The 26,735-nt window shown below is 47.7% G+C and overlaps 1 protein-coding gene across 2 annotated transcripts in view; it reads left to right on the top strand.

Moving 5' to 3' along the window:
- LOC121281337 (synaptopodin) overlaps positions 1-12,926 on the top strand; it is a 92,267-nt gene extending 79,341 nt beyond the window's left edge. Inside the window, exon 4 of one of the 2 annotated variants that reach the window (XM_041194245.1) lies at positions 12,182-12,926. In XM_041194245.1, coding sequence (XP_041050179.1) covers positions 12,182-12,763 — 582 coding nt within the window. In that variant the 3' untranslated portion in view covers positions 12,764-12,926. Of the gene's footprint in view, positions 1-12,178 lie in introns of both variants that reach the window. The other variant, XM_041194244.1, reaches the window with a different exon arrangement.
- Positions 12,927-26,735: the final 13,809 nt, after the last annotated feature.

The following is a 26,735-nucleotide window of genomic DNA, read 5'->3' as shown; positions in this document are numbered from 1 at the left end:
ACACACACTCTCTCTCTCTCTTTCTCTCTCTCCCTCCCTCTCTCTTTCTCTCTCTCTGTGTCATTTGTGCAAAGGCCTGCTACTTTCCTCAGAATGGGTTGCCACATTTTAAGTCAACTCTCAGACCAGGCAAGGCCATCATTAGTGATCTACCCCTGACTTTTGGGCACAATTCCAGACCATGACTTGTTCGAGGGTCACTAGAATGGCACCAGCGATGAGAGGACCTCGGTTCACGTGGAGAGACTGGAGAAGCTGGGGTTGTTCTCCTGCGAGCATAGACGGTTAAGGGGGAGATTTAATGCAAAATCGAGAGGGGTTTCGCTAGAGTGAATAAGGAGAAACTGTTTCCAATGGCAGGAGGGTCAGTAACCAGAAGGAACAGATTTAAGGTAATCGGCAAAAGAAGCAGAGGGGAAGATGAGGAAAAAACCTTTTTTACTCAATGTAGTTTTCACGATCCGGAATGTTCTGCCCGATATGGCAGGGGAAGGAAATACAATAGTAACTTCCAAAAGGGAATTGGATAAGTACTTAAAAAGGAAAACTTGACAGGCAGTGGAGAAAGAGCAAGGGAATGTGACTAATTGGATAGCTCTTTCACGATGGGCCGAATGTCATCGTCCTGTGCTGTAATAATCGCAAACCGTCGGGTGTGGGCCTGGGGTTTGAAGTGAGCTCCTGAATTCAGTCAAGTCAATGCAAAATGGAGACCAGGGCAGTAGGAGTAATAAGAGCTAAAGGACAAATAGCCCTCTGTTACTAAGGCCCTACCACCTCATAGCCTCCCTTTTGGACCTTCACTGGAGAGGGAAAACATCTGAATGCCAAGTCAGACCACAGCCATGCAGGTAACATATATTGAGGCTGCAGGTCGTTCCCTGGTGTATTATGACTAATAATCAACTTAAGCAGTTACCATAGCAACAGGAGATGCAGTCCAAGATGGCCGCCAGGGTTTGTGAGTGCGGCAATCGAAACATCCCAATCACCGTTTGTGAGGAACCAGGTTCATTCTTGAACGCTGACTCACATTATTGAATAATATGATTGCAGTTAGTCACCGGTGTGTCATATCGAGCAGAATAAGTTAAGAAAAGGTTGTGGAAACCTTAAAACTTTGGAGCGTAGAGCAGCCTCTGAACCTCTCTCCAACTTGCTCCTCCCAGCACCCTCTACGTTTCCCACAAGTTTCACCAAGTGAATGTCTTGCAGGTGGCACGGACTAAATTATTTGAGTCATGAAAGGTTTCAGAGGTATGATCCTGAGATTGAATGAACCAGATTATTGTAGACTCTGTGAGTCAGCGTCACAGATTGACAAAACTTGTACACGGTAGTTATGGAAAAGGATAAGACTGCGCACTCCTAGGAAAATGCGGCTTAAATGAGTTAGGGAAGCAGAGCAAACTAGGGCTACATGATAACAAATCATTAAAAATAACGCACAAGTTAGTGAGACCCTACAAAGCGTAAACTAGGCTGTGGAGCTCATTTCGAAAGAGGTTGAATTAAAAAGCAGAGAAGTTATGTTAAACGTGTATGGAACCTTGGTCAGCCAGCATGTGAAGTGCTTTGAATAGCTCTGGTTTCTAGATTAACCAAAAGGAGATAGAGGCACTGGGGGAAGTGAAAAACCATTTGCTTGAACGATACCAGTGGTTATCCTTGCAGGAAAGATTGAATAGAATAAAGAATATCTCCAAGATTATAGAAGAGTTTAATAGCAAGATGGAGACCTTTGCACATCTGGGAGAGTCCAAAGCTAAAGGTCCTAAAGACGGAATCGTCACCAAGAAGTCAATAGAGGTTCAGGAGCAATCTCTTTATCCAGAGAGTATTGAGAATGTGGAACTCACAACCACTGGGAGTAGTTGAGGCGAATGTATCAATGTGTTTAAGGGAAAACTAGATAAACGATGAGGAGAACAGGAATACAAGGTGATGCTTCTGGGTGAAGTTGTGAGATGAAGTAGGGTGGGAGGAGCTTGTGTGGAGCATAAACGTCAGCATAGACCTGATCGCTGAATGGCCTGTTTTTGTCCATTCTATGAACAGCACAGGGTTAGATACAGAGCAAAGCTCCCTCTACACCATCCCCATCGAAGATTCCCAGGGGAGATACAGCACAGGGTTAGATACAGAGCAAAGTTCCCTGTACACTTTCCCAATCAAACACCCCCAGGGCTGGTACAGCACGGGGTTAGATACAAAGTAAAGCTCCCTCTACACTGTCCCCATCAAACACTCCCAGGACAGGTACAGCACGGGGTTAGATACAGAGTAAAGTTCCCTCTACACTGTCCCCATCAAACACTCCCAGCACAGGTACAGCACGGGGTTAGATACAGAGTAAAGCTCCCTCTACACTGTCCCCATCAAACACTCCCAGGACAGGTACAGCACGGGGTTAGATACAGAGCAAAGTTCCCTGTACACTGTCCCCATCAAACACTCCCAGGACAGGTACAGCACAGGGTTAGGTACAGAGTAAAGCTGCCTCTACACTGTCCCCATCAAACACTCCCAGGACAGGTACAGCACGGGGTTAGATACAGAGTAAAGCTCCCTCTACACTGTCCCCATCAAACACTCCCAGGACAGGTACAGCACGGGGTTAGATACAGAGTAAATCTCCCTCTACACTGTCCCCATCAAACACTCCCAGGACAGGTACAGCACGGGGTTAGATACAGAGTAAATCTCCCTCTACACTGTCCCCATCAAACACTCCCAGGACAGGTACAGTAAGGGGTTAGATACAGAGTAAAGCTCGCTCAACACTGTCCCCATCAAACACTCCCAGGACAGGTACAGTAAGGGGTTAGATACAGAGTAAAGCTCCCTCTACACTGTCCCCATCAAACACTCCCAGGACAGGTACAGCACGGGGTTAGATACAGAGTAGAACTCCCTCTACACTGTCCCCATCAAACACTCCCAGGATAGGCACAGTAAGGGGTTAGATACAGAGTAAAGCTCCCTCTACAGGCCAGAATTAGAGGAGCGCAGGTATCTCAGAGGGTTATGGGTCTGGAGGAGATTGCAGAGATAGGGAGGGGTCAGGCCATGGGGGCTTTGAAAATAAGGATGAGGATTTTAAAATCAAGAGGTTACTTAACAGGGAGGTAGTGTCGGTCAATGAGCACAAAGGGGTGATAGGGGAACAGTGCAGGTTTGGATCTGGGGCAGTGGAATTGTGGTTGAGCTGAAGTTCACAGAGAGTGGTGAGGTAAATATAGTGCAACATATCCCCACAGGAGAGGAGAGATGCTGCCTGCCCTCACAGGCCATTTAGTTCCAGCAGATAAATCAAGTTCACAACCTGCAGTGTAATAAATTATCTAACTGCATCTTATTATAGAAGCTAAAGGATTTTCGAATTTATGACTGGCATAATCCCTTGACGCTGGCTATAAATTCCAGAGTTACCAGCCCCATTTCCACCCCCCACCCCACCCCCCACCACCCCCCCCCCCCCCAACCTCCCCTGCAACTCTGCCAACGTCTCTCCAAACTCACAGACCACATAGAGTTACACTGAACGTACAGCACAGAAACAGGCCATTTGGCCCAACTGGATCATGCTGGTGTTTAGTGAAAAGCTAGAACAGTGACATTCCAAAGAGATCTGGGGGTGGAAGGGGGGTTGGGGTGGGTAAGGGTGTCCAGGTACACAGATCATTATAGTGTCCTGAATAGGTGCAGAAAATAATTAGAAAGACTCATAGAATGCTGGCCTTTACATCCCAAGGACTCGAATATGAGGGCTGGAGTCGTGCTTCAGTCATACAAAGCCTTGGTTAGGCCTGGAATACTGTGAACAGTCGTGGGCACCACACCCAAGGAAGGATATATGGGCGGGAGTGCAGTGTTGATTAACTATAATGATACCTGGACTCCAAGGGTTAAACTGTGAGGGGAATTAGGCTTGTATTCGCTGGAATTTAGGTGGTTAAGAGGTGATTTGACTGAAGTCTTCAAGATATTAAGGGCAAGTGATAGGGCCGATACAGAGAAACTATTTCTGCTGGTTGGGGGGGGGGGGTCTAGGACTAGGGGACAAAGTCTAAAAATTAAGGCCAGGCCTTACAAGAGTGAAATTAGGAAATACTTCATACAAAGGACAGTAGAAGCTTGGAATTAGAACCTTCCACAAACAGCAGTTGGTGCTGGATTAATTGTTAATGTTAAAACTGAGATTGATAGATTTTTCTTAACCAAAGATATTACGGGATATTGGGACTGGAGTTAGGTTGCAGATCAGTTATGACCTCATTCAATGGTGGAACAGTCTCGGGGTGGGGGGGCATTGTATGGCCTCCTCCTGTTTCTGTGTTCCTGAAGCAGCGAAGACAAAGGGGAGATTTGATAGATTTGGAGTGAAAACGGAAGTTACTTCCAGTGTCAGAAGTGTCATAACCAGAGGACACGGAAGTCAGATACAAAAGAACTCCAGAGGGGAACATGAGGGGGAGGGGAGAAAAAAATCACTCAATGTGATGTTATGATCAGAAATATTCTGCCTGAAAGGGTGATGGAAGCAGATTTAATAATGAGATTTAGGCAGGTACTTGAAAGGGAAAATTTGCAGGGCTATGGGAAAGAGCAGCAAGTGGGGCTGCATATGAACATATGACTTAGGAGCAGGAGCAGGCCATTCAGCCCATCGAGCCTGCTCCCCCATTCAATAAGATCATGGCTGATCTGATTGTGGCCTCCACTCCACATTACCCCTGATAACCTTTGACTCCCTTGTTAGTCAAGAATCTATCCACCTCTGCCTTAAAAATATTCAATGACCCTGACTCCATCGCTCTCCGGGGAAGAGTGTTCCAAAGGTTCACGACTCTGAGAGAAAAACTGTCTCCTCATCTCTATCTTAAATGGGAGTCCCTTTATTTTTAAACTCTGTCCCCCAGTTCTAGTCTCTCCCATCCTTTCAGCATCCGCCCTGTCAAGTCCTCTCCGGATCTTATAAATTTCAATAAGATCACCTCTCATTCTTCTAAACTCCAATGGATACAGGCCCAGCCTGTCCAGCCTTTCCTCATACTAGAAACCCTCTCCCCATCCCAGGTATCCACCGAGTGAATCGGCTCTGAACTGCTTCTTATGCAAGTATATCCTTACTTAAACAAGGAGACCAAAACTGTACACAGTATTCCAGGTGTGGTCTCACCAATGCCCTGTGCAACTGTAAAAGAAAAAAATCCCTACTTTTATATTCCATTCCCCTTGCAGTAAATGACAACATTCCATTTGCCTCCATAGTCACTTGCTGTACCTGGGGACTAACTTTAATTGGATAGCCCTTTCAAAGAACTAGCACAGGCACAATGAGCGAAATGACCTGCTTCTGTGCTGTATTAACCTACTCTCTGATTCAACCTATTCTTCCAAAAGCCTCCGCCTTCCCTTCGTTGGTGCGTCCTTCCTGCTCTGTCCTAACCTTCCTCCTCCTGTCCAGGTCTCCCTGACCTCTGCACCTCAGAGACTGCAGCAGGTGGGGAGTAATATCGAGAAGGAGACTGTTCCTCTTTCTGTGGGAAAGGTGTGCACTGCCTCCACCTGCTGCCTCGCTGTGCAAAGTTACACCACAACCCGTTCATTTATGGATTCAATTTTTTTTATGTTCTTTCATGGGATGTGGGCATCGCTGGCAAGGCCAGCACTTGTTGCCCTCCCATAATTGCCCTTGAACTGAGTGGCTCGCCAGGTCATTTCAGAGGGTAGCTAAGAGTCAGCCACGTTGCTGTGGGTTTGGAGTCACATGTAGGCCAGACCAGGTGAGGATGACAGATTTCCTTCCCTAAAGAGCATTAGTAAAGCAGATGGGTTTTTACTACAATCGATGATAGTTTCATGGTCGCCACTATTGAGACTAACTTTCAATTCCAGATGTATTTAATTGAATTTAAATTCCAGCTGCTGTGTTAGAATTTGAACCCGTGTCCCTCGAGCATTAGCTTGGGCCTCTGGTTTGCTAGTGCTGTGACAGTACCAATACGCCACTGTCTCTCCATTAATTTAATATAATTTAATTTAATTTAATTGGTGCAAAGCCAAAACATTCGTTCTTCTGTCCCCTCCTAATCTTGTACCAAATTGTTTACTGCTCAGGATCAATTCTTATCCAAGTCCAGAGACTTGGGCACAAAATCCAGGCTGGCACCCATTGCAAAAGCAAAGTACCACTGGAAGCCTGAAATAAAACAGAAAATGTTGCAAATATGCAGGGGGTCAAGCCACATCTCAGTGGAGAAAAACAGTTCCTTTTCTCTCCACATTTGCTGCCTGAACAGCTGAGTATTTGCAACATTTCCTGTTTTCATTCAGGGCTGACAGTCGATGTGCAGTACTGAGGGAGAGCTGCACTGTCAGAGGTACCATCTTTCAGGTAAGGCTTTAAACCCAGGCTCCGCCTTCAGTCTCAGGTTTATGTAAAAGACCCCATGGCCACTGTTCCCTGAGGGATCAGGGAGTGTTCTCCCCACCGCCCTGGATCAATAATTACCTATCAAAGCTCATTATTGATCTCTCTTTGTGGGAGCTTGCTGTGCACAAATTGGCTGCTGTATTTCCTACATTAAAGTAGCGACTACACTTCAGAAGTACTTCATTTCTATAAATGAGGCAGTCACTTTGCAAAGTCCCAGGATCAGCAAATGAAGGGGAAAAAAAAACTTGTTACATGATATGGGTCGAGGGATAAATGCAGGCCAGAACATTGGGATAACACCCCCTGCTCTTCCTGGGGGCTCTGTGGAACGACTGACACCTGCCTGAGCTAGGGCCTCCACTTAATAGCTCATCCAGAAGATAGCACTGCCAACAGTCTGACATTGAAGTGACAGCTGAGATTACCCGTCCAATTCCACAGCAAGAGTACCACCACTGACCTAATTTGATCTCATAGTCCCTTCCGAATATGTTTTTCTTTATCCTTTCATGGAATGTGGGCATTGCTGGCAGGGCCAGCATTTGTTGCCCATCCCTACTTGCCCTTGAATTGAGCGGCTGCTAGGTCATTTCAGGGGGCAGTTAAGAGTCAGCCACATTGCTTTAAGTCTGGAGTCACATATAGGCCAGAGCGGGTAAGGACAGCAGATTTCCTTCCCTTTATACTTATATATAGGATATATGTATTATACACAGGTAATGTGTATGTGTATTATATATGGGTAACATGTTTGTGTACGTGTGTGTATATATATATATATATAATATATATATATATATAGGGAAAATGATGCCAACAATTTGCTATTACCAGAGGGGTCAATCTGCAGTGGTCCACGCTTGGTCTGGTCTGGTCTGCACAGCAACAACAAGATCCTGTGTTTATATAGCGCCTTTAACATAGTAACATATCCCAAAGTGCTTCACAGGAGTGTTATCAAATAAATTTTGACACTGAGTCACAGAGGAGGTATAAGGGCAGGTAACTAAAAGCTTGGTCAAAGAGGTAGGTTTTAAAAGAGTGTCTTAAAAAAAGACAGATAGAGAGAAGATGACAAGGTTTAAGCAGGGAATTCCAGAGCTTGGGGCTGGTGGAGTGACTATATTTGGGGATACTAAAGAGATCACAATTAGAAGATTGTAGAAATCTCAGAGGGTTACATATGAACATTCGCGTTAGGAGCAGGAGAAGGCCACTCAGCCCATCGAGACTGCTCCACCATTCAATAAGATCATGGCTGATCTAATTGCTGCACATTCCCGCTTACCTACCATAACCTTTCGCCCTCTTCCTTATGTGGGACTGGAAGAGATTACAGAGATCGGGAGGGACAGGGTCATGGGCGGGGGATTTGAAAACAAGGGTGAGAATTTTAAAATCAAGACTTTGCTACACTATGGAAGCAGATGTGAGCCTGGGTGGGTGGGGGGGGTGGGGGGGGTGTTGCTGGGTGTGGAGGTTCTTAGATGCAGATTAGGACATGAGCAGCAGGGTTTTGGATGAGTTGAGGTTTACGGGGGTGGATGTGAGAGGTCATCTATGAGAGCGTTAGAATAGTCAAGCTTGGAGATAGAAAAGGACCTGGCTGAGAGTTTCAGCTGGAGATGGGCTGAGGCAGGAATGAAGTCGGGCGATATCACCGAGGTGGAATTAAGCAGATTAGCGATTGTGCAAATGTGTGTCCTGGAGCTCACCTCAGGATTAAATCTGACACCAAGCTTGCAAACAGCTTGGTTCAGCCTCAGGCAGTTGCAAGGAAGAGGAATGGAGTTGGTAGTGAGTGAATGTTTGTAGCGGGGAAGACAATGACCACGGTATTCCTAATATTTAATTGGAGGAAATTTCTGCTCATCCAGTGCAAGATGTCAGAGAAGCAGTCTGACAATTTAGAGACAGAGGAGAAGTAAAGAGAGGTGATGATGAGTTCGAGCTGGGTGCCTTCAGTGTGATACATGTGAAAAGTAACACTGTGACTGAAGCAGTCTGCGTCCAAATGCAGCAATTCCTGGATAGTATGGCCTGACAAGTGGCAAGTAACATTCGAGTCACTCAAGTGCCAGGCAATGACCATCCCCAACAAGACAGAATCCAACCATCACCCCTTGGTGTTCAATGGCATTACCATCTCTGAATCCCCCACTATCAACATCCCAGGGGTTACCATTGACCAGAAACTGAACTGATCTGACCATATAATTACTGTGGCCGCAAGAGTAAGTCAGAGGCTAGAAATCCTGCGGCGAGTAATTCGCCTCCTGACTCCCCAAAGCCTGTCCACCATCTACAAGGCACAAGTCAGGAGTGTGATGGAATGCTCTTCATGTGCCTGGATGAGCACAGCTCCAACAAAACTCAAGAAGCTGGACACCAACCAGGACAAAGCATCCCACTTACTTGACACCCCATCCACAAATATTCACTTCCTCGACCACTGACGCACAGTAGCAGCAGTGTGTACCATCTACAAGATGCACTGCAGCAACTCACCAAGACTCCTTAGACAGCATCTTCCAATCCACAGCTGCTATCATCTAGAAGGACGAGGGCAGCAGATACATGGGAACACCACCACCTGGAAGTTCCCCTCCAAGCCACTCGCTATCCTGACTTCGAAATATATCACTGTTCTTTCACTGTCACTGGGTTAAAATCCTGGAACTCCCTCCCTAACAGCACTGTGGGTGTATCTACCCCACATGGACGGCAGCGGTTCAAGAAGGCAGCTCACCATCACCTTCTCAAGGGCAATTAAGGATGGGCAATAAATGCTGGCCCAGCCAGCAAAGCCCACATCCCATGAATGAATTTTTTTAAATAATTACGTGTTTAGAGGCACGGAAGAAGATGCAAGAAAAGCTTCCACAAGGGTAAGAACAGAAGTGAGAGGTATAATTATCAGGAAAGATTGAACAAGCTGGGGCTCTTTCCTTTGGAAAAGCGAAGGCTGAGGGGATGACCTGATGGACATCTTTAAAATTAGGGAGGGTATCAAAAGAGTTGACATAGAAAATGTTTCCAATTGTGGGGGGAGACCAAAACCAGCCAACAAAAGACATTCAGCAGAGGGTTGTGGATGCTCCATCATTGAATACACTTTTGAAGTCTCAGGGAATTAGGGGATATGAGGAGAAAATGGAGCAGGAAAATGGAATTGAATCTCAAGATCAGCCACGATGGTATTGAATGGCGGAGCAGGCTCGACAGGCTGTGTGGCCTGCTCCAGCTCCTATTTCTGGTGTTCTCGTGAAAGTAAGGTGAATGCGGAACTCACTACTACATGGGGCAGGATTTTTAAGTCAGAGGGGAGCTCATCCCTGCCAATCACAGCAGCCCCACAGCCATTTAACGCTCCGTGCCCCCGCTACCTCCCCCACCCCCAACCAACCCTCACTTGGATGGAGGTACTGCCTCAGAGAGCTACCAGACAAACTGATTGGCCAGTAGCTCTGTAGTGCCAGCAGTGCCAGTGGCAGTGGTGGCCAGGATTGGGACTGCAAGCAGTCCCCAAGTTCCAAGTACCAGAGCCCAAGACCAGGTGAGTAAGGGGGAGGTGACTGGGTGGGGCGGGGGGAGCAGTCTCATGGCGGGGAGGGGAGGTGAGGCACCGGAGGGGGGTGGGGGGGGGGCGGTGGGGAGAGAGAGTTGGGCGTCTTTATGGAGAGGCCAGGGGTGGGGAGGGAGCACCTGCAGGGGGCAGCAGACATTGGGGGAGGGGTGGCGGGGCACCTATTGTGGAAAGGGGGCCCCTTGAGGGAGGTGCCCCGCCCACATTCCGCCCAAAGCACAGTGACCTGCCAGGCTTCTTGCACACCCACCGCCCCCCCCCAACCCCCGCACTGCACCCCACCCCGACCCACCGTCCCAGCCCTGAACTCCTCCCACATAAAATTCTGTTTGTGAAGTGGTTGAGGCGAGAGGCGTTCAACGGAAGCTTAAAAATGGCAAGAGGGAGGAAGGGACAGTGGGTCATGTTGACAGTGTGAGACAAGGAGAAATGGAAGAAGACTCGTATGGAGTGTAAACAGTATTGGATCAGATGGGCAGAATGGTCTATTTCTGAGCTGTACGCTTGATAGAATTCCAAGTAACAATTCTCCATAGGCAACATCACGGCCAGAGTTTACCGTGAGAATCCTCTGGAGCATGTCCAGGACTCAGGTTTCATTTCTACTGACTTCTGACGGCTTAACACCACAATTGTTAATCATGTTAACACATGGAGGCTCCTGCTCTAACACGCCTGTCTGAGAGGGATTTCCACGTGACCTTCCTACTCAGTGGGTAGCGGGTCCCACCTCTCAGGCAGAAGGTTATGGCTTCCAGACTCACTCCAGAGACCTGAGCACAAAATTCGGAACAAATCACCTGGTGCCGGAGTGAGGGAGCACTGCATTGTCAGAAAATCAGTTCTGAGGGAGTGCTGCACCGTCGGAGAGACAGTACCGAGGAATTGCTGCACTGTCGGACGGTCACTTCCGAGGGAGTGCTGCATTGTCAGAGGGTCAGTGCTGAGGGAGTGCTGCACTGTCAGAGCGTCAGTATTGATAAAGAGCTGCACTGTCGGAGGGTCACTTCCAAGGGAGTGCTGCACTGTCAGAGGGTCAGTATTGAAGGAGCACTGCACTGTTGGAAGGTCAGTACTGAAGGTGTGCTGCACTGTCAGAGGGTCAGTACTGAAGGAGCACTGCACTGTCTGAGGGGCAATACTGAGGAAGTGCTGCATTGTTGGAGGGCCAGTACTGAGGGAGTGCTGCACTGCCGGAGGGTCAGTACTGAGGGAGTGCTGCACTGTCAGAGGGTCAGTACCGAGGGAGTGTAGCAATGTCAGAAGGTCAGTACTGAGGGAGTGCTGCACTGTCAGAGGGTCAGTACTGAGGGAGTGCTGCACTGTCCTGGGGTCAGTACTGAGGGAGTGCTGCACTGCCGGAGGGTCAGTACTGAGGGAGTGCTGCAATGTTGGAGGGCCAGTACCGTGGGGGCGTTGAACCGTCCATGGGTCAGTGAAGAGGGAGCATTGCATTGATAGTCAGTACTGAGGGAGTGCTGCCCTGTCAGAGGGTCAGTACCGAGGGAGTGCAGCAATGTCAGAGGATCAGTACTGAGGGAGTGCTGCACTGTTAGAGGGTCAGTACTGAGGGAGTGCTGCACTGTCAGAGGATCAGTACCGAGGGAGTGCAGCAATGTCAGAGGGTCAGTACTGAGGGAGTGCTGCACTGTCCTGGGGTCAGTACTGAGGGAGTGCTGCACTGTTGGAGGGTCAGTACTGAGGGAGTGCAGCAATGTCAGAGGGTCAGTACTGAGGGAGTGCTGCACTGTCCTGGGGTCAGTACTGAGGGAGTGCTGCACTGTCGGAGGGTCAGTACTGAGGGAGTGCTACACTGTCAGAGGATCAGTACCGAGGGAGTGCAGCAATGTCAGAGGGTCAGTACTGAGGGAGTGCTGCACTGTCAGAGGATCAGTACCGAGGGAGTGCAGCAATGTCAGAGGATCAGTACTGATGAAGCATTGTACAGTTGGAGGGGCTGAATTTTAGGTGAGGTGTTCGCTCTCTGAGGTGGAACAAAACAATCCTATAGCCATTATTTTGAAAAAGAGCAGGAGAGTTAGCCCCATGTCCTGGGTCAATTTTTATCAGCCAATATCACTGTAGGCACTATAGAAATGCAAGTCTTTGTTTAATGTCCTTGGAAATAAATTCTTATTTTTCTTTCCCAGCAGGGACTAACATCTCCCACTACCTCGGCCTGGAAACCCAGCCTTGATCGAAGACTGAGCAGTCCACGACTGTACACGGACACCTTCCGGACTCAGGCAGCCAGTGAGTATCGGCCTGGCAGTCCCAAATCTCCCTTCTACCCTATCAGTCCGCCAGCCACCGCACTCTTCAATAACTGGTCTCCGCTGAGGGAGACGAAGGCCAGCTCGCCCGTCAGGCCCGGAGGGGACAGCATGGACAACCGCCGCCTGAAGGACCTGCTCGCCAAGAACGTGGTCAATGCAGCCCGTCGGAAGAAGCTCTCGAGTCCCACTGCCTCCCCCACCAGCCCAGGAGACCTCCCACCCACCCCGAGCCCGCGGGCCAGCTGCCTCTCACCCCCGTTGCCTCTGACGCCCAGCGTTGCCTCTCCGGACACTCTGACCCAGTCTGTCCGCACACCTCTCAGGCCCTACCGCAGGTCACTGACCGACTCGGAGTTCTCACTGGGGTCTGACGATTCTGGGCCCAGGTCCCCCAGTTACTACAACTTCTGCCCAAGGGGATGGACTGGGAGCAAACTGAGGCAGAGTGAGCAGTTATAAGCACACAGAGAGGAAGCAGGGTGGTGAGCGCGCATGTGTGGGTGACTGTGTGCGAATGTGTGTGTGTGTATGAGTGCGTGTGTACATGCGTGTTGAGTGACTGTGTGTGTGTGAGTGAATGTGCATGTGTGTGTGTGCAAGTGTGTGTCTATGTGACTGAGAGTTTGTGTGTCAATGTAAGTGAGTGTGAGTGTGTCTATGTGACTAAGAGTGTGTGTGTCTGTCTATGTGAGTGAGTGTCAGTGTGTGTCTATGTGATTGAGTGAGTGTCTGTCTATGTGATTGAGTGAGTGTGTGTCTATGTGATTGAGTGAGTGTGTGTCTATGTGATTGAGTGAGTGTGTGTCCATGTGATTGAGTGTGAGTGTGTGTCTATGTGATTGAGTGAGTGTCTGTCTATGTGATTGAGTGAGTGTGTGTCTATGTGATTGAGTGAGTGTGTGTCTATGTGACTGAGTGTGAGTGTGTGTCTATGTGATTGAGTGAGTGTGTGTCTATGTGATTGAGTGAGTGTGTGTCTATGTGATTGAGTGAGTGTGTGTCTATGTGATTGAGTGTGAGTGTGTGTCTATGTGCTTGAGTGTGAGTGAGTATGTGTCTATGTGATTGAGTGTGAGTTTGTGTCTATGTGATTGAGTGTGAGTGTGTGTGTGTCTATATGATTGAGCGTGAGTTTGTGTGATTGAGTGTGAGTGTGCGTTTATGTGATGGAATGAGTGTGAGTGTGTGTCTACGTGACTGAGTGAGTGTGAGTGTGTGTCTATGTGATTGAGTGAGTGTGTGTGTGTCTATGTGATTGAGTGTGAGTGTGCCTATGTGAGTGAGTGTAAGTGTGTGTCTATGTGATTGAGTGAGTGTGTGTCTATGTGACTGAGTGTGAGTGTGTGTCTATGTGATTGAGTGTGAGTGTGCCTATGTGATTGAGTGTGAGTGTGAGTTTAAGTAGGGGGGGAGAATGGGATCCAGCTTCTGCAAGACATGATCTTCAGTTTATTTTTTGCACACGCTTTACAAACTGTGACAGCCATTTCCAAGGGAAAACAGAGTTTTGGACTGGAGAGGAAGGACTTGGTCAGTTTGACTAAAGATCAGCAGGATATCGTCCTGAAGAGAAGATTCCAGCACGGAATCTGGGAGTCTGGACTGGAATCAGCTGGGAAACAAAAATCTTCCTCCTTAAGGTTTTCAATTATCTCCTGTGAAGCAAGTAAGGGTTGCCAATGCTAGTTGTATCTATTCCTTTGTCACATGGACTACCCAAACCTCCCCCTCCTCCCCATTGGGCCCAGCTCTGAGTGCCACTGCCTTGTGTTACGGGATTACACAACATGATCTACAACCTGTCTCCCCCGGGGTGAGACAGGCGAAATCCATGAGGGAGCCAATGGCAGAAGGGACCACGGCCTGAATCTGTCAGACAATCAGTCAAGCTCCAGGGAACCATGGCAACAGAGCAATGCCCCACCAGCTAACACGAACTAACCCTAACTCCAGTGCCTAGCGAGGGTTGCCCACAGTACTGAGGAAGTACTTGGTGGGATGCAGGTGACCTAGGGATAGCATATCATTAAAAGGTCATAGAGAAACTGAGAGGGCATGAGGCCATTTTAAAAGTACGCTCTTCCTGTTTCTACACGTTGTGAACAATGCACAGATCTGATCCGTGCCACAGTCGGCGTATGTAAGAGCAGCTCATGGGTCCTGGGTCCAAGTCCCCATCTGTGGAGACTTAACTGATCTTGGTTAGGGCAGTAAGTCATTGGAGACCTACTGTTGACCTCAGAGTATGGCCCACTCCCCACCCACCCCCTCCCAACACTCCCCCGATACCACCACTCTCTAGTGAGCGAAACCCCTCGTGTGTCGGGTGAGGGCAAAGACCAGGCTGGGGTGGTGTGGTGCCTCTGCAGTCGAATAGCCTGTCACCTGCTGTCCAGATTGCCATGTGAAGACTTGCATAAGTAAAATTGCAAGACGGTGAGGGGTAATGGGGAGAGGGGGTGAAGGCGGGTGTGTACAGATGTCGGGGAAAGGAAGCGTCAGGAAACTCCCCCACAACCCAAACCCTTCTTCACCTCAGCAATTCTGAAATGAGGATGCTTTAATTCATTGCAACACATCTTAATACCGCTTTCCTCAGTTAATCAGCAACCACAAATAAAAATGCCTGTATGAAAAACATTCCTTCACAAACACCTTGCTCTCTAGCAGTTTTTTGAATTGTGAAAGATTGCTATCTTTTTTTTAATATAATAATGTAAATGAAATGTAAGTGATAACGGTATATATAAAAACTCAATACAGATGCGAAATGCTTCAATGTGGTGCCTCTTTATTTCAAAGAGTTGGCGCACACATGATGGACCGAATGGCCTCCTTCCACACTGTGGCCTCCCCACGATTGTTTTACCGGTTTAACCCTATTCGAAATAGTTCTCAAGATACAGAGAGTTGTCTCGCTGTACCTTCCGAAAACACAAATGCCCACTGGAGTTTTGGCTTCCCAACTCCAGACTTGGTGCCCCGAAGCCATATCATCATTTTCACTGCCTCCCATTAGCGGAACTCCATAAGGGGATGGTTGGTGCTCCGGGATTGTATGAAATCTTCAGGAATTGAGGATCGCTCTCACAAACGCTGCAGGGTGCAAAAATCATCAGGGCTTTCAAAGAAATATTCTGTTTATTTTATTCTTACATGGGACACGGGGTGTCACGGACAAGGCCAGCATTTGTTGCTCATCCCTAATTGCCTGCAGTGGGGCAACAAATGCTGACCTTGCCAGCGACACGCACACCCCGTGTCAGAACAAACAAGAAACCCTTTGTTAAATATTGGTGAGGTGGGAGAAAGAGCTGTTAGGTTGACAGTCAAAAATCATCCCATCAGGCATCCAACAGTCTGTTCGCTTTGTGATTGGCCGTGGGAAGGCGGGTCATCGGGATGATGGACGCGTCCAAGTGACCAATCAGGCGGAGGTGGGAAATCACATGATTAAGCCTTCACGATTACGCCCAATTGCCACTACAATCTTCAGCTGGGGAGAAAAGTTCCCTCTTGCGAAGTGGGTGTCAGTGGCAAGGCTGGCATTTATCGCCCATTCCGAGTCACCCTAGCTTGATACAACTGCAGTGCAGTGAAAAGTCAACTGGTGTGAGTCTGAAGTCACCTATAGGTCACTTTGAGAACAGTAGGTTTCCTTTCCTAAAGGACATTGGTTGGGGCTTTTACAATAATCCAAGAGAAGAAACGTTTCTTCTGGGCGAATTCCAATTGTCAAAGTGGCGGTGGTAGTGATATGTTACAGTTCACTCAAGGAGTCCGCATTACTATGGAAACATGTACTTTTACATACATGTTGCAGCCTGGAGGTGGTGTTGGCGTGTTACAGTCCACTCAAGGAGTCCGAGTTACTGTGGAAACATGTACTTTTACATACATGGAGCTACGGATAGTGATGGTAGAGGATCTAACTTTCCTTCCATCACATGGTTGACCAGGAATCTCTCCCGCTCTTCCCCCCTGTCACTGGCGTGTGTTGGAAGGATTTGCAGGTTGATAATCAACCTGTTTGGCCATGTTATGAATGCGCTTTCCTTGGCCTTCAAGTCCTGGAGTGAGACTCGAACCCAGAGCTTCTGGCTCAGAGACAGGGAGACTACACCACAAGACTCACAATTGCAGAAGTGCGAAATCCCAATTCTCAACCCGCTACATCACACACACACTTCCCTCTGATTACCTACATTACAAGAGCGACCACAGTTCAAAAGTACTTCATCGGCTGTAAAGGGCTTTGGGACATCCTATGGTTGTGCAAGGTGCTACATAAATGCAGGTCTTTCTTCCTTTCTGATCATTACTTGTCCAATAACATAACCTTCACGCTGCCATGTAAAAACCAAAAATGCTGCAGATACTCAGCCAGTCAGGCAGAACCTGTAGAGCGAGGAATAGAGTTAACCTCTCAGGCTGATGACCTTTCAACAGAATTGGAAGATGTTAAGGGAATTACCAGTTTCTAAACAAGAAGGGGAAGGGGTGCTGGGAAAGACGGGAAGGTCAAAAGGGAAGGTCCGTGACAGGATGAAAGACAGGAGTGAGTAAATAACAAAAGGGAAGGTGCAAGGCAGGAGGGGGTGGGATAAAAACAGAAAGTACTGGAAAAACTCAGCAAGTCTGGCAGCTTCTGTGGAGAAAGAAACAGAGTTAACATTTCGTGTCCAAAATGGCTCTTCATTGGAACTGTAGAGAGGTAGAAATGTGATGACTTATATATGCTGTTGAAAAAGAGGGAAGGGGTGGCAGGTGGAACAGAAGAAAAGGTGAGGGATAGGTTAGAGGTCAGGGATAGGTTAAATACCAAAGGAACAAAAGGCAAAGGGAATGGTAATGATAGTAGTAAAGAAACAAAGCATCGGTCCAGAATTGGTGTTAATAGCTGAATAAAGGTCAACTCAGTCTGAAAGCAAAAACATGCAAACAGGATTCAGACTGGCACTGGGGGTGGTGGTGGGGTTGGGGGGGTGGGGGGGGGCGGGGGTGGGCGGGGCAGGCTAGGAGGGAACAAATTGGAGGACAGAGTCCACGGCCTGAAGCTGTTAAACTCAAATGTTGCGTCCAGAAGGCTGCAAAGTGCCCAATCGGAAGATGTGGTGCTGTTTCCTCGAGCTTGCATTTGGTCTTCACTAGAATATTGCAGCAGGCCAAGGACTGAAATGTGAGCTTGAGAGCAAGATGGCGAATTGAAATGGCAAGTGACCAGAGGGTTGCGGTCATGTTTGCGGACTGAGCTGAGCTGTTCCGGAAAGTGATCACCCAGGACAATTGAAGAAATTTGTCTGGAAGCTTGGTTAGACCACACTTGGGGTACAGTGGGCAGGTCTGATTACCCTCTTATAAAAGAGATACCGAGATACGGGGAAGGGGGCAAAAAGGCTTACTAGGATGTACCAGAACTTTGAGATTCTAGCTATCAGGAGATGATTTTGAAAAGTCAGGGCTGCTGGGTGATTTAATAAAGGTATTTAAAATAAAGATTGGATAGAGTACAAGATACAGAACAATTGTTTCCACTCAGGGAAGAGCAAAGCTAGGGGCCATAAATACACGATAGTCGCCATGAAATCCAGTAGGGAATTCAGAAGAAGTCTCTTTATTGAGGGAATGGTGAGAATGCGGGACTCGCGACCACAGAGAGTAGCTGAAGTGAATAATGTAAACGTATTTAAACAGGGGGAGCTGGATATACACAACAGAGAACGGAATAGAAGATTGTGCTGGTAAGGTGAGGTGAGGAAGGATGGGAGGATTCTCGTGTGGAGCATAAACGCTGACATGGATTGATGGAGCCGAATGGCTCTACTGTAAATTCTATCTTTAAAAAAATAGTCAGATCTAGAGGAGGTATAAATGGAAGGAGTGGAACCTTTAACAGTACGCACTGTCTGAAGAAATGGGCGTACAGGTTCCGGTCTGAAATTGTTGAACTCAAATTTGAGGCCAGAAGGCTCGTCAAAGATGAGGTGCAGGTCCTCAAACTTGCATTGAGCTTCACTGGAACAGTGCAGTAGGCCAAGGACAGAGAAGTCAGAGTGGGAGTGACTTAAAATGGCAAGTTACCATAACCATGTCTCCAAGCTATCTCTGTGGCTTCAGATGTGCTTTAAAAGACATGATGAGATGCAGAGATAATTGACGGTGACAAAGTAAAATGTATCTGCCTTAATCTAATAAGCAGCAAGTAACATTCACACAACACAAGTGCCAGGCAATGACCATCTCCAACAAGAGAGAATCTAACCATCACCCCGTGACATTCAATGACATTATCACAACTGAATCTTCCACTATCAACATCCTGGTGGTTACCATTGACCAGAAACTGAACTGGACGAGCCATATAAATACTGTGGCTACAAGAGTAGGTCAGAGGCTGGGAACTCTGTGGCAAGTAACTCACCTCAACAAAGCCTGTCCACCAAGGTACAAGTCAGGAGTGTGATTGGATACCCTCCACTTGCCTGGATGAGTGCAGCTCCCACAACACTCAAGAAGTTTGACATAATCCAGGACAAAGCAGCTCGCTTGCTTGGCACCACATCCATAAACATTCATTCCCTCCACCACCGATGCACAGTAGCAGCAGTGTGTACCATCTACAAAATGCACTGCAGAAACTCACCAAGGCTCCTTAAGCAGCACCTTCCAAATCCACAACCTATACACCTAGAAGGACAAAGCCAGCAGACACATGGGAACATACCCACCTGGACGTTCGCCTCCAAGTTACACACCATCCTGACTTGGAGATATATCGGCCGCTCTTTCACTGTCACTGGGTCAAAATCTTGGAACTCCCTCCCTAACAGCACTGTGGATGTACCTACACCACGTGGACTGCAACGGTTCAAGAAGGCAGCTCACCACCACCTTCTCAAGGGGCAACTAGGGATGGGTAATAAATGCTGGGCCCAGCCAACGAAGCCCACATCCTCATGTATGCATAAAAAAAACCTTAGAAAATGCTGTCAATGTTTCACATAAAGGCAAAACACAATAAAATCTGTGCTGTTTAGGTTTAAATTAAATGACTTGACCTTTCCCTTATTTGTTTTCCTTCTTGTGATTCAGAAGAAGAAGAGCCATTTTGTGTGTGAATGTGAGCCCAGCTTTAAAACCCACATGAACAGCGACAAAAAAATAATAACCTCGTCCCCAGACATCATCAACAAAATCTGTCACCAGGCCAAATGGCCTTTTCTCACCCTTGTTGACTCTAGAACTTTTCTTATGTTCCCCTCCCCCATATACACAGTGTGGGATAAGCTTTATGTCAAAATTACTTTGCCTTGAATCAATGAATAACCTTTGAAATTTTGAAAGGGTTTGGTGGAGTCAGTGAAGAGGAAGGGCAGCCGGGAAGCTCATTCGACTAGTGTGTGGTTCAGAACAGCAAGGACCTGATTCGTGCCCCAGCTGAGGTAGACAACTGGGACTTCCTCTGCCTCCTTGCCCTGCTCCTGATTAGAAAGCCACTACTGGCAAGAACTGCTGGGAAGACAGCTCAAGGTGAAGCGACAGCAGACAATGAACCAAGGACCTGCCTTCAGGCAGAGTGCACATGACAGACGTAGAGAAGATGTTTCCATTTGTGAGGAGAGTCCTAAACTAGGGGCCATAGCGCCTAGAAGGACAAAGGCAGCAGACGCATGGGAGCACCCACAACCTGGAAGTTCCCCTCCAAATCACTCACCATCCTGACTTGGAAGTATATCAACGTTCCTTCACTGTCACTGGGTCAAAATCCTGGAACTCCCTCGCTAACAGCACTGTGGGTGTACCTACACCGCAAGGACCAGGATTTTTAGGATGACGGGGTTTCCCTCCACGTCATCCAAAGATTCGAAGGGGAACACATCCCTGCCAATACTGCCTGCCCTGCAGCCATTTAACACTCCAACAAGTGTTAATTGGCTTGAGCTGGGACTTCTGCCCCTCACTGGGGAGGGAAACCCGCCGCAGAAAGATCCTGGCCAATCTGATTGGCCAACAGCTCTCTAGCCCGCGCAGCGCCAGAAGCTACAGTGGACAGGACTGGGACTGCACCCAGTCCCCAAAAGCAAAGTCCCGGGAGTCCTGGAACAGGTGGGTTTCGAGGGTCTCAGGTTGGGACGGGGAGGGGAGGTGAGGCCTGGGGGTGGTTGGACAGTGAGGTGGGGATGTGGAGGTTTTGGTGGAGAGTCTGGGGGTGGGTGGCGGAGAGGGGAGACCTGACCTTCTGTCCAGGACACTGAATGTTAGAAAGGAGGTTGCTGATAGAGGCAGCCCCACCTCCCCCCTCCTGCCTGAGGCCTAAACCTTCTAGGTTTATTTTCAGGCTCCCCCCCCATCCCAGAAATCCTCCAGCCAGTCTGAAAATTGAAGCTGGGCAGGAAATGGCCCCTAAGTGGTCAATAATTGGCCATTTAAGGGCCTCAACTGAGGCGAGGGTGGGCGAGCTGGCCTAGCCCTCGCCCATCCAAGCATAAAATGGTGGACTGGCCGGAGCGGGCAGGAACCCGGCCGGAAAGCCACCGGAGAAATTTTACCCTCACCGCCCGCCTACAAAGCTGCCGGCAGGGGAACGTGAAATTCTGCCCATGGACTGCAGCGGGTCATGAAGGCAGCTCGTCACCACCTTCTCAAAGGTAGTTGGAGACGGACAGTAAACGCTGGGGCCTAGCCAGCAGCGCCCACATCCCAGGAACGAATCATTTTTTTAAAAAATCCAATAGGGAATTCATGAGAAACCTCGTGACTCAAAAAGTAGTTATCGTGCGAAATTCACTACCTTAGGCAGTATTTGAGGCAACTTGCCGCAATACATTTACATTTTGTTCGTCATGTTATTATAATGATGTGTTAACTTGGACTTATTTACTGTACAAGACACAAGGCACCGATCGTTCGTCAGGGATTGGGTAAACACATTGTGGGTTCATTTATTAAGACTAGACACATAAGAACAGTTATACGTGGGTATAAAGCTTGAAGACATCAGAGCTGTGTGTGTGCGCGCTGCTCAAAGCAAAAGTGCAACTAAGAACTGGATCACATGACACACTTCCCTTCCAGTGATTTCATGCTGATATCCCTTAAAGGCAATTACAACAAAAAAATTTACATTTTGCCTGATAACACTCCTGTTAAGCACTTTAGGAGGTTTAACTAACTAAAAGCACTATCTAATGCAAGTTGTTGTTAATACAGAGACCGGACGAGGTCATTCAGCCCCTTAAACCTGATCAAACCTTCAATTTGATCATCTCTATCTTAACTCAATCTACCCATTTTGTTTCCATAACGCTTAACACCCTTAACCAACAAAAATCTATTAATATTTTAATTGCCCCCGAACATCCCCATTTCCTTTTTGGGGAGGGAGTTCCAGATTTTCACTACCCTTTGTGTGAAGAGGTGCTTCCTGGCGTCACCCCTGAATGGAATTTTAAGTGTGGTGGGGGGAAACGAGCGGGACCTCGGCATCCTGACTTCCAGATTCAGAGCGGGGCTGGATGCCGGATCTCGACATCTGTGGGGCGTTCCCTGCGAGGGCACTTGGTCCCCACTAGTAGAGGTCCTTGGCCAGGGAGAACGCCAAGCTGGGAACTCAGTCAGCCCTGTGGGCCCTGCTTCCCCCCTCCCCCCCATCCCCTCCCCCCCCGCCCTCGGCAGGCTTGGGGGGGAGTGGGAAATAGAGCCTGAGGCCTAGAGTGTGGGTTAGTGAAGCTGGGAGGCCAGAAGCCTAGAAAGGAGAGAGGATAGGGCAAGGCAGCAGCAAGGAGCAGGAGCAGCAGTAGTCCAGGGCTGGTGAGTCACTGCGTTCTGGAGTCCAGGCCCTGAGTGGGACAGGCCTAAGTGGCAGTGGAGCAGGTGAACATCTGCAGGAGACCCCTGGACAGCATCTCTCAAATTGAGAGGCCAAGAGATGAGGAAGATCCTCTTCGTATCTGAGAGACAAGGTTATCTGGGTCACACAGTAACAGGAAGTTAGCAACAGGAGTTCCACCAACTGAACTCTGCTACCCAGTTAGAGGTCAGGAGTTAAACTCTTGATGGTATCCATGAATACCCTTCGAAAATAGTCCATTCATCTAAGTTAAACGAATGTTTATAATGATCTAATGGCAGTGGAATAAAGAATCCTTGTTTACTAAGCTCCTTTCAGTCTGTGTGTTTGAATTCCATATTGCATAAGTTAATACCCCCCTTGTTCTGGCCTCCCCCCCCACCAGAGAAAATAGTTTCTCTCTATCTACCCTATCAATTCCTTTAATCATCCTAAACTCCTCAATTTAATCTTCTATATTCAGTGGAATACTAGACCTATCTATGTAACCAGCCCTCATAATTTAACCCTTTTAGTTCCAGTAACATTCTGGTGAACATGCACTACACATCCTTCAAGGCCAATTATTCTCCCTGGGGCGCGGTGACCAGTTGTAGCAAATATAGTTTGCATAAACTTAGGGCTGTAGCTTTAAGAATAATGCTATGTTGTAAGACCACATGATCTGTGTAAACCAATGTGCGAGCAGCGCATGTGCAGTTGCTGCTGCTGCCTTGTAATTAAAGTTAAACGTTTCCACAAAGAAAAGTTGTCTGGAAGATCAACTCCACAACACCAGTGTAGTACAGGGGTCTAGCACGTGTAGGGTTAATGTGGGACTGAGTGCAGTACCACCCACACAGCGATGTAAGAGAACACATGACCTGCACCATGGTGTCAGTCTAGTGCTCCTAGCATGGACCCTTTACTGTACTTGTGTACATAGTTCTACGGAGACTTACCGAACGGTGTCCAACACCCTACAACACCCAGAGCTGAGTGTAGTTACTCCAGATGGGGTCTAGACAGTGTTCGTTGTGACTGTAACATAGCATCCAGCCCCATTGTATCCCAGACTTTCAGAGATAAAGGTCAACATTCCATTAGCCATTTTTAATTTATTTTTTGTATCTGGCCGTGAACCTTCAATGATTTCCATACTTGGACCCCGCCAAAACTCTGCTCTTCCATACGTCCTACGTTCGCACCATGTAGAAAGTGACAAATTAAAAGGAAGCTGGGTCTGTATGAGGGAGCAAGTAAATCCGTCTTTCTGATGAGACATTCAAACCGTCTGCCTCCTTGGGTGGATGTTAAAGATCCCACAGCACGGTTTTGAACAACAGAGAAGCTTGCCCCAGTACCCTGGAGCCAATAATTTTCCTACAAACAGAATCACTAAAACAGATTATCTAGTCATTATCACTTTGCTGTTTGTGGGAGCTTGCTGTGCACAAATTGATTGCTGCTCTTCCTACAGTAGAACAGTGACTACACCGTAAAGCACTTTGGGACATCCCTGTATTTGCATGATGTGAATGTAAATCATTTTTCTTTCACAAAGGATGGGGAATATGCTGACTGGGAAACAAAAACAGAAACAGAAATACCTGGAAAAACTCAGCAGGTCTGGCAGCATCGGCGGAGAAGAGTACAGTTGACGTTTCAGGTCCTCATGACCCTTCAACAGAACCAAGTAAAAATAAGAGAGGGGTGAAATATAAGCTGGTTGAAAGGGGGGAGGGGAGAAGGGTTGGGGGGTGGTTGTTGGGACAAGGAAGCAGTGATAGGAGGAGATAACCAAAAGATGTCACAGACAAAAGAACAAAGAGGTGTTGAAGGTGGTGATATCATCTAAAGGAATGTGCTAATTAAGAGTGGATAGCAGGACAAGCAAGGTACAGATAGCTCAAGTGGGGGTGGGGTGAAATAAGACTAAAAGGGCATAAAATGTATAGATTTAAAAATAATGGAAATAGGTGGGAAAAGAAAAATCTATATAAATTATTGAAAAAAACAAAAAGGAGGGGGAAGAAACGGAAAGGGGAATGGGGATGGAGGAAGGAGTTCAAGATCTAAAGTTGTTGAACTCAATATTCAGTCCGGAAGGCTGTAAAGTGCCTAGTCAGAAGATGAGGTACTGTTCCTCCAGTTTGCGTTGAGCTTCACTGGAACAATGCAGCAAGCCAAGGACAGACATGTGGGCAAGAGAGCAGGGTGGAGTGTTAAAATGGCAAGCGACAGGGAGTTCTGGGTGATGCTTGCGGATAGACCGAAGGTGTTCTGCAAAGCGGTCGCCCAGTTTACATTTGGTCTCTCCAATGTAGAGGAGACCACATTGGGAGCAACGAATGCAGTAGACTAAGTTGAAGGAAGTGCAAGTGAAATGTTGCTTCACTTGAAAGGAGTGTTTGGGCCCTTGGACGGTGAGGAGAGAGGAAGTGAAGGGGCAGGTGTTGCATATCTTGCGTTCGCAAGGGGAGGTGCCGTGGGAGGGGGTTGAGGAGTAGGGGGTGATGGAGGAGTGGACCAGGGTGTCACAGAGGGAATGATCCCTATGAAATGCAGCCGGGGGGGTGAAGGGAAGATGTATTTGGTGGTGGCATCATGCTGGAGTTGGCAGAAATGGCGGAGGATGATCCTTTGAATGCGGAGGCTGGTGGGGTGATAAGTGAGGACAAGGGGGACCCTATCATGTTTCTGAGAGGGAGGAGAAGGTGTGAGGGCGGATGCGCGGGAGATGGGCCGGACATGGTTGAGGGCCCTGTCAACCACCGTGGGTGGAAAACCTCGGTTAAGAAAGAAGGAGGACATGTCAGAGGAACTGTTTTTGAAGGTAGCATCATCAGAACTGATGCGACGGAGGCGAAGGAACTGAGAGAATGGGATGGAGTCCTTACAGGAAGCGAGGTGTGAGAAGCTGTAGTCGAGGTAGCTGTGGGAGTCGGTAGGTTTGTAATAGATATCGGTGGACCAGAAATTGAGACAGAGAGGTCAAGGAAGGGAAGGGAAGTGTCAGAGATGGACCACGTGAAAATGATGGAGGGGTGGAGATTGGAAGCAAAATTAATAAATTTTTCCAGGTCCCAACGAGAGCATGAAGCAGCACCGAAGTAATCATCAATGTACCGGAGAAAGAGTTGTAGAAGGGGGCCGGAGTAGGACTGGAACAAGGAATGTTCCACATACCCCATAAAGAGACAGGCATAGCTGGGGCCCATGCGGGTACCCATAGCCACACCTTTTATTTGGAGGAAGTGAGAGGAGTTAAAGGAGAAATTGTTCAGTGTGAGAACAAGTTCAGCCAGACAGAGGAGAGTAGTGGTGGATGGGGATTGTTCGGGCCTCTGTTGTTCAGTCTGTCTGCAAGCATCACCCAGACCTCCCTGTCGCTTGCCATTTCAACACTCCACCCTGCTCTCTTGCCCACATGTCTGTCCTTGGCTTGCTGCATATTTCCAGTGAAGCTCAATGCAAACTGGAGGAACAGCACCTCATCTTCTGAATGGGCACTTTACAGCCTTCCGGACTGAATATTGAGTTCAACAATTTTAGATCTTGAACTCTCTCCTCCATCCCCACCCCCTTTCTGTTTCTTCCCCCTCCTTTTTGTTTTTTTCCAATAATTTATATAGATTTTTATTTTCCCACCTATTTCCATTATTTTTAAATCTATACCTTTTATGCCCTTTTAATCTTATTTCACCCACCCCCACTACAGCTATCTGTACCTTGCTTGTCCTGCTATCCATTCTTAATTAGCACATTCTTTTAGATAATATCACCACCTTCAACACCTCTTTGTTCTTTTGTCTGTGACATCTTTTGGTTATCTCCTCCTATAACTGCTTGCTTGTCCCAACAATTACTGCCCCCACCCCCCCACCCCCCACCTTTAACCAGCTTATATTTCACCCCTCTCCTATTTTTACTTAGTTCTGTTGAAGGCTCATGAGGACTCGAAACATCAACTGTGCTCTTCTCCGCCAATGCTGCCAGACCTGCTGAGTTTTTCCAGCTATTTCTGTTTCTGGTTTTGTTTTGGATTTCCAGCATCCGCAGTTTTTTGTTTTTATATATGATATGCTGACTGGGTTTAGTTGAAGGGGGGGAGGGAGGTGGCTGCTGTGCAGTGTAAACACCGGCATGTACCTGATGGGCTGAATGGCCTGTTTTTGTGCTGTAAATAAATGTAGGGAACTCCTCGAAAGACAGGCTGAATGACAATCTGATCATGAAATGGGATAACTGGGGGTTCGTAAGGATAAGGATAGGCAACCCAAGCAGTTTCTGGAGGTAGCTGTCAGTTTTGGTCTCTTGAATGCTTTTGACTGTCCTTAATTGCCTCTCTCAGGAAACGTGAGTGTAATTAGGAGGTGTCACAATGTAATTTGTACCTGCTCCATGGAAGCTAACGATGGCGTTGGTGTCCGCTGGTTCTGAAATTTCCGTATATTCTTATGCTTTTTCCTTTTTTTTTAAGTCTCTGGCCCTCCTACAGCCAGTTTTAAATTTCTTTAATTAACCAGCTGAAGCTCTGTGTCGTTGTGTGCGCCAGCTGTTCAAATACATCGCAGGCAAGAAATGGAAAAGACGCCTTCA

The sequence above is a fragment of the Carcharodon carcharias genome, chromosome 8 (genome assembly GCF_017639515.1).
Source record: "Carcharodon carcharias isolate sCarCar2 chromosome 8, sCarCar2.pri, whole genome shotgun sequence".
NCBI classification, from domain to species: domain Eukaryota; kingdom Metazoa; phylum Chordata; class Chondrichthyes; order Lamniformes; family Lamnidae; genus Carcharodon; species Carcharodon carcharias.
This window is presented reverse-complemented; position numbering and strand designations above follow the sequence as displayed.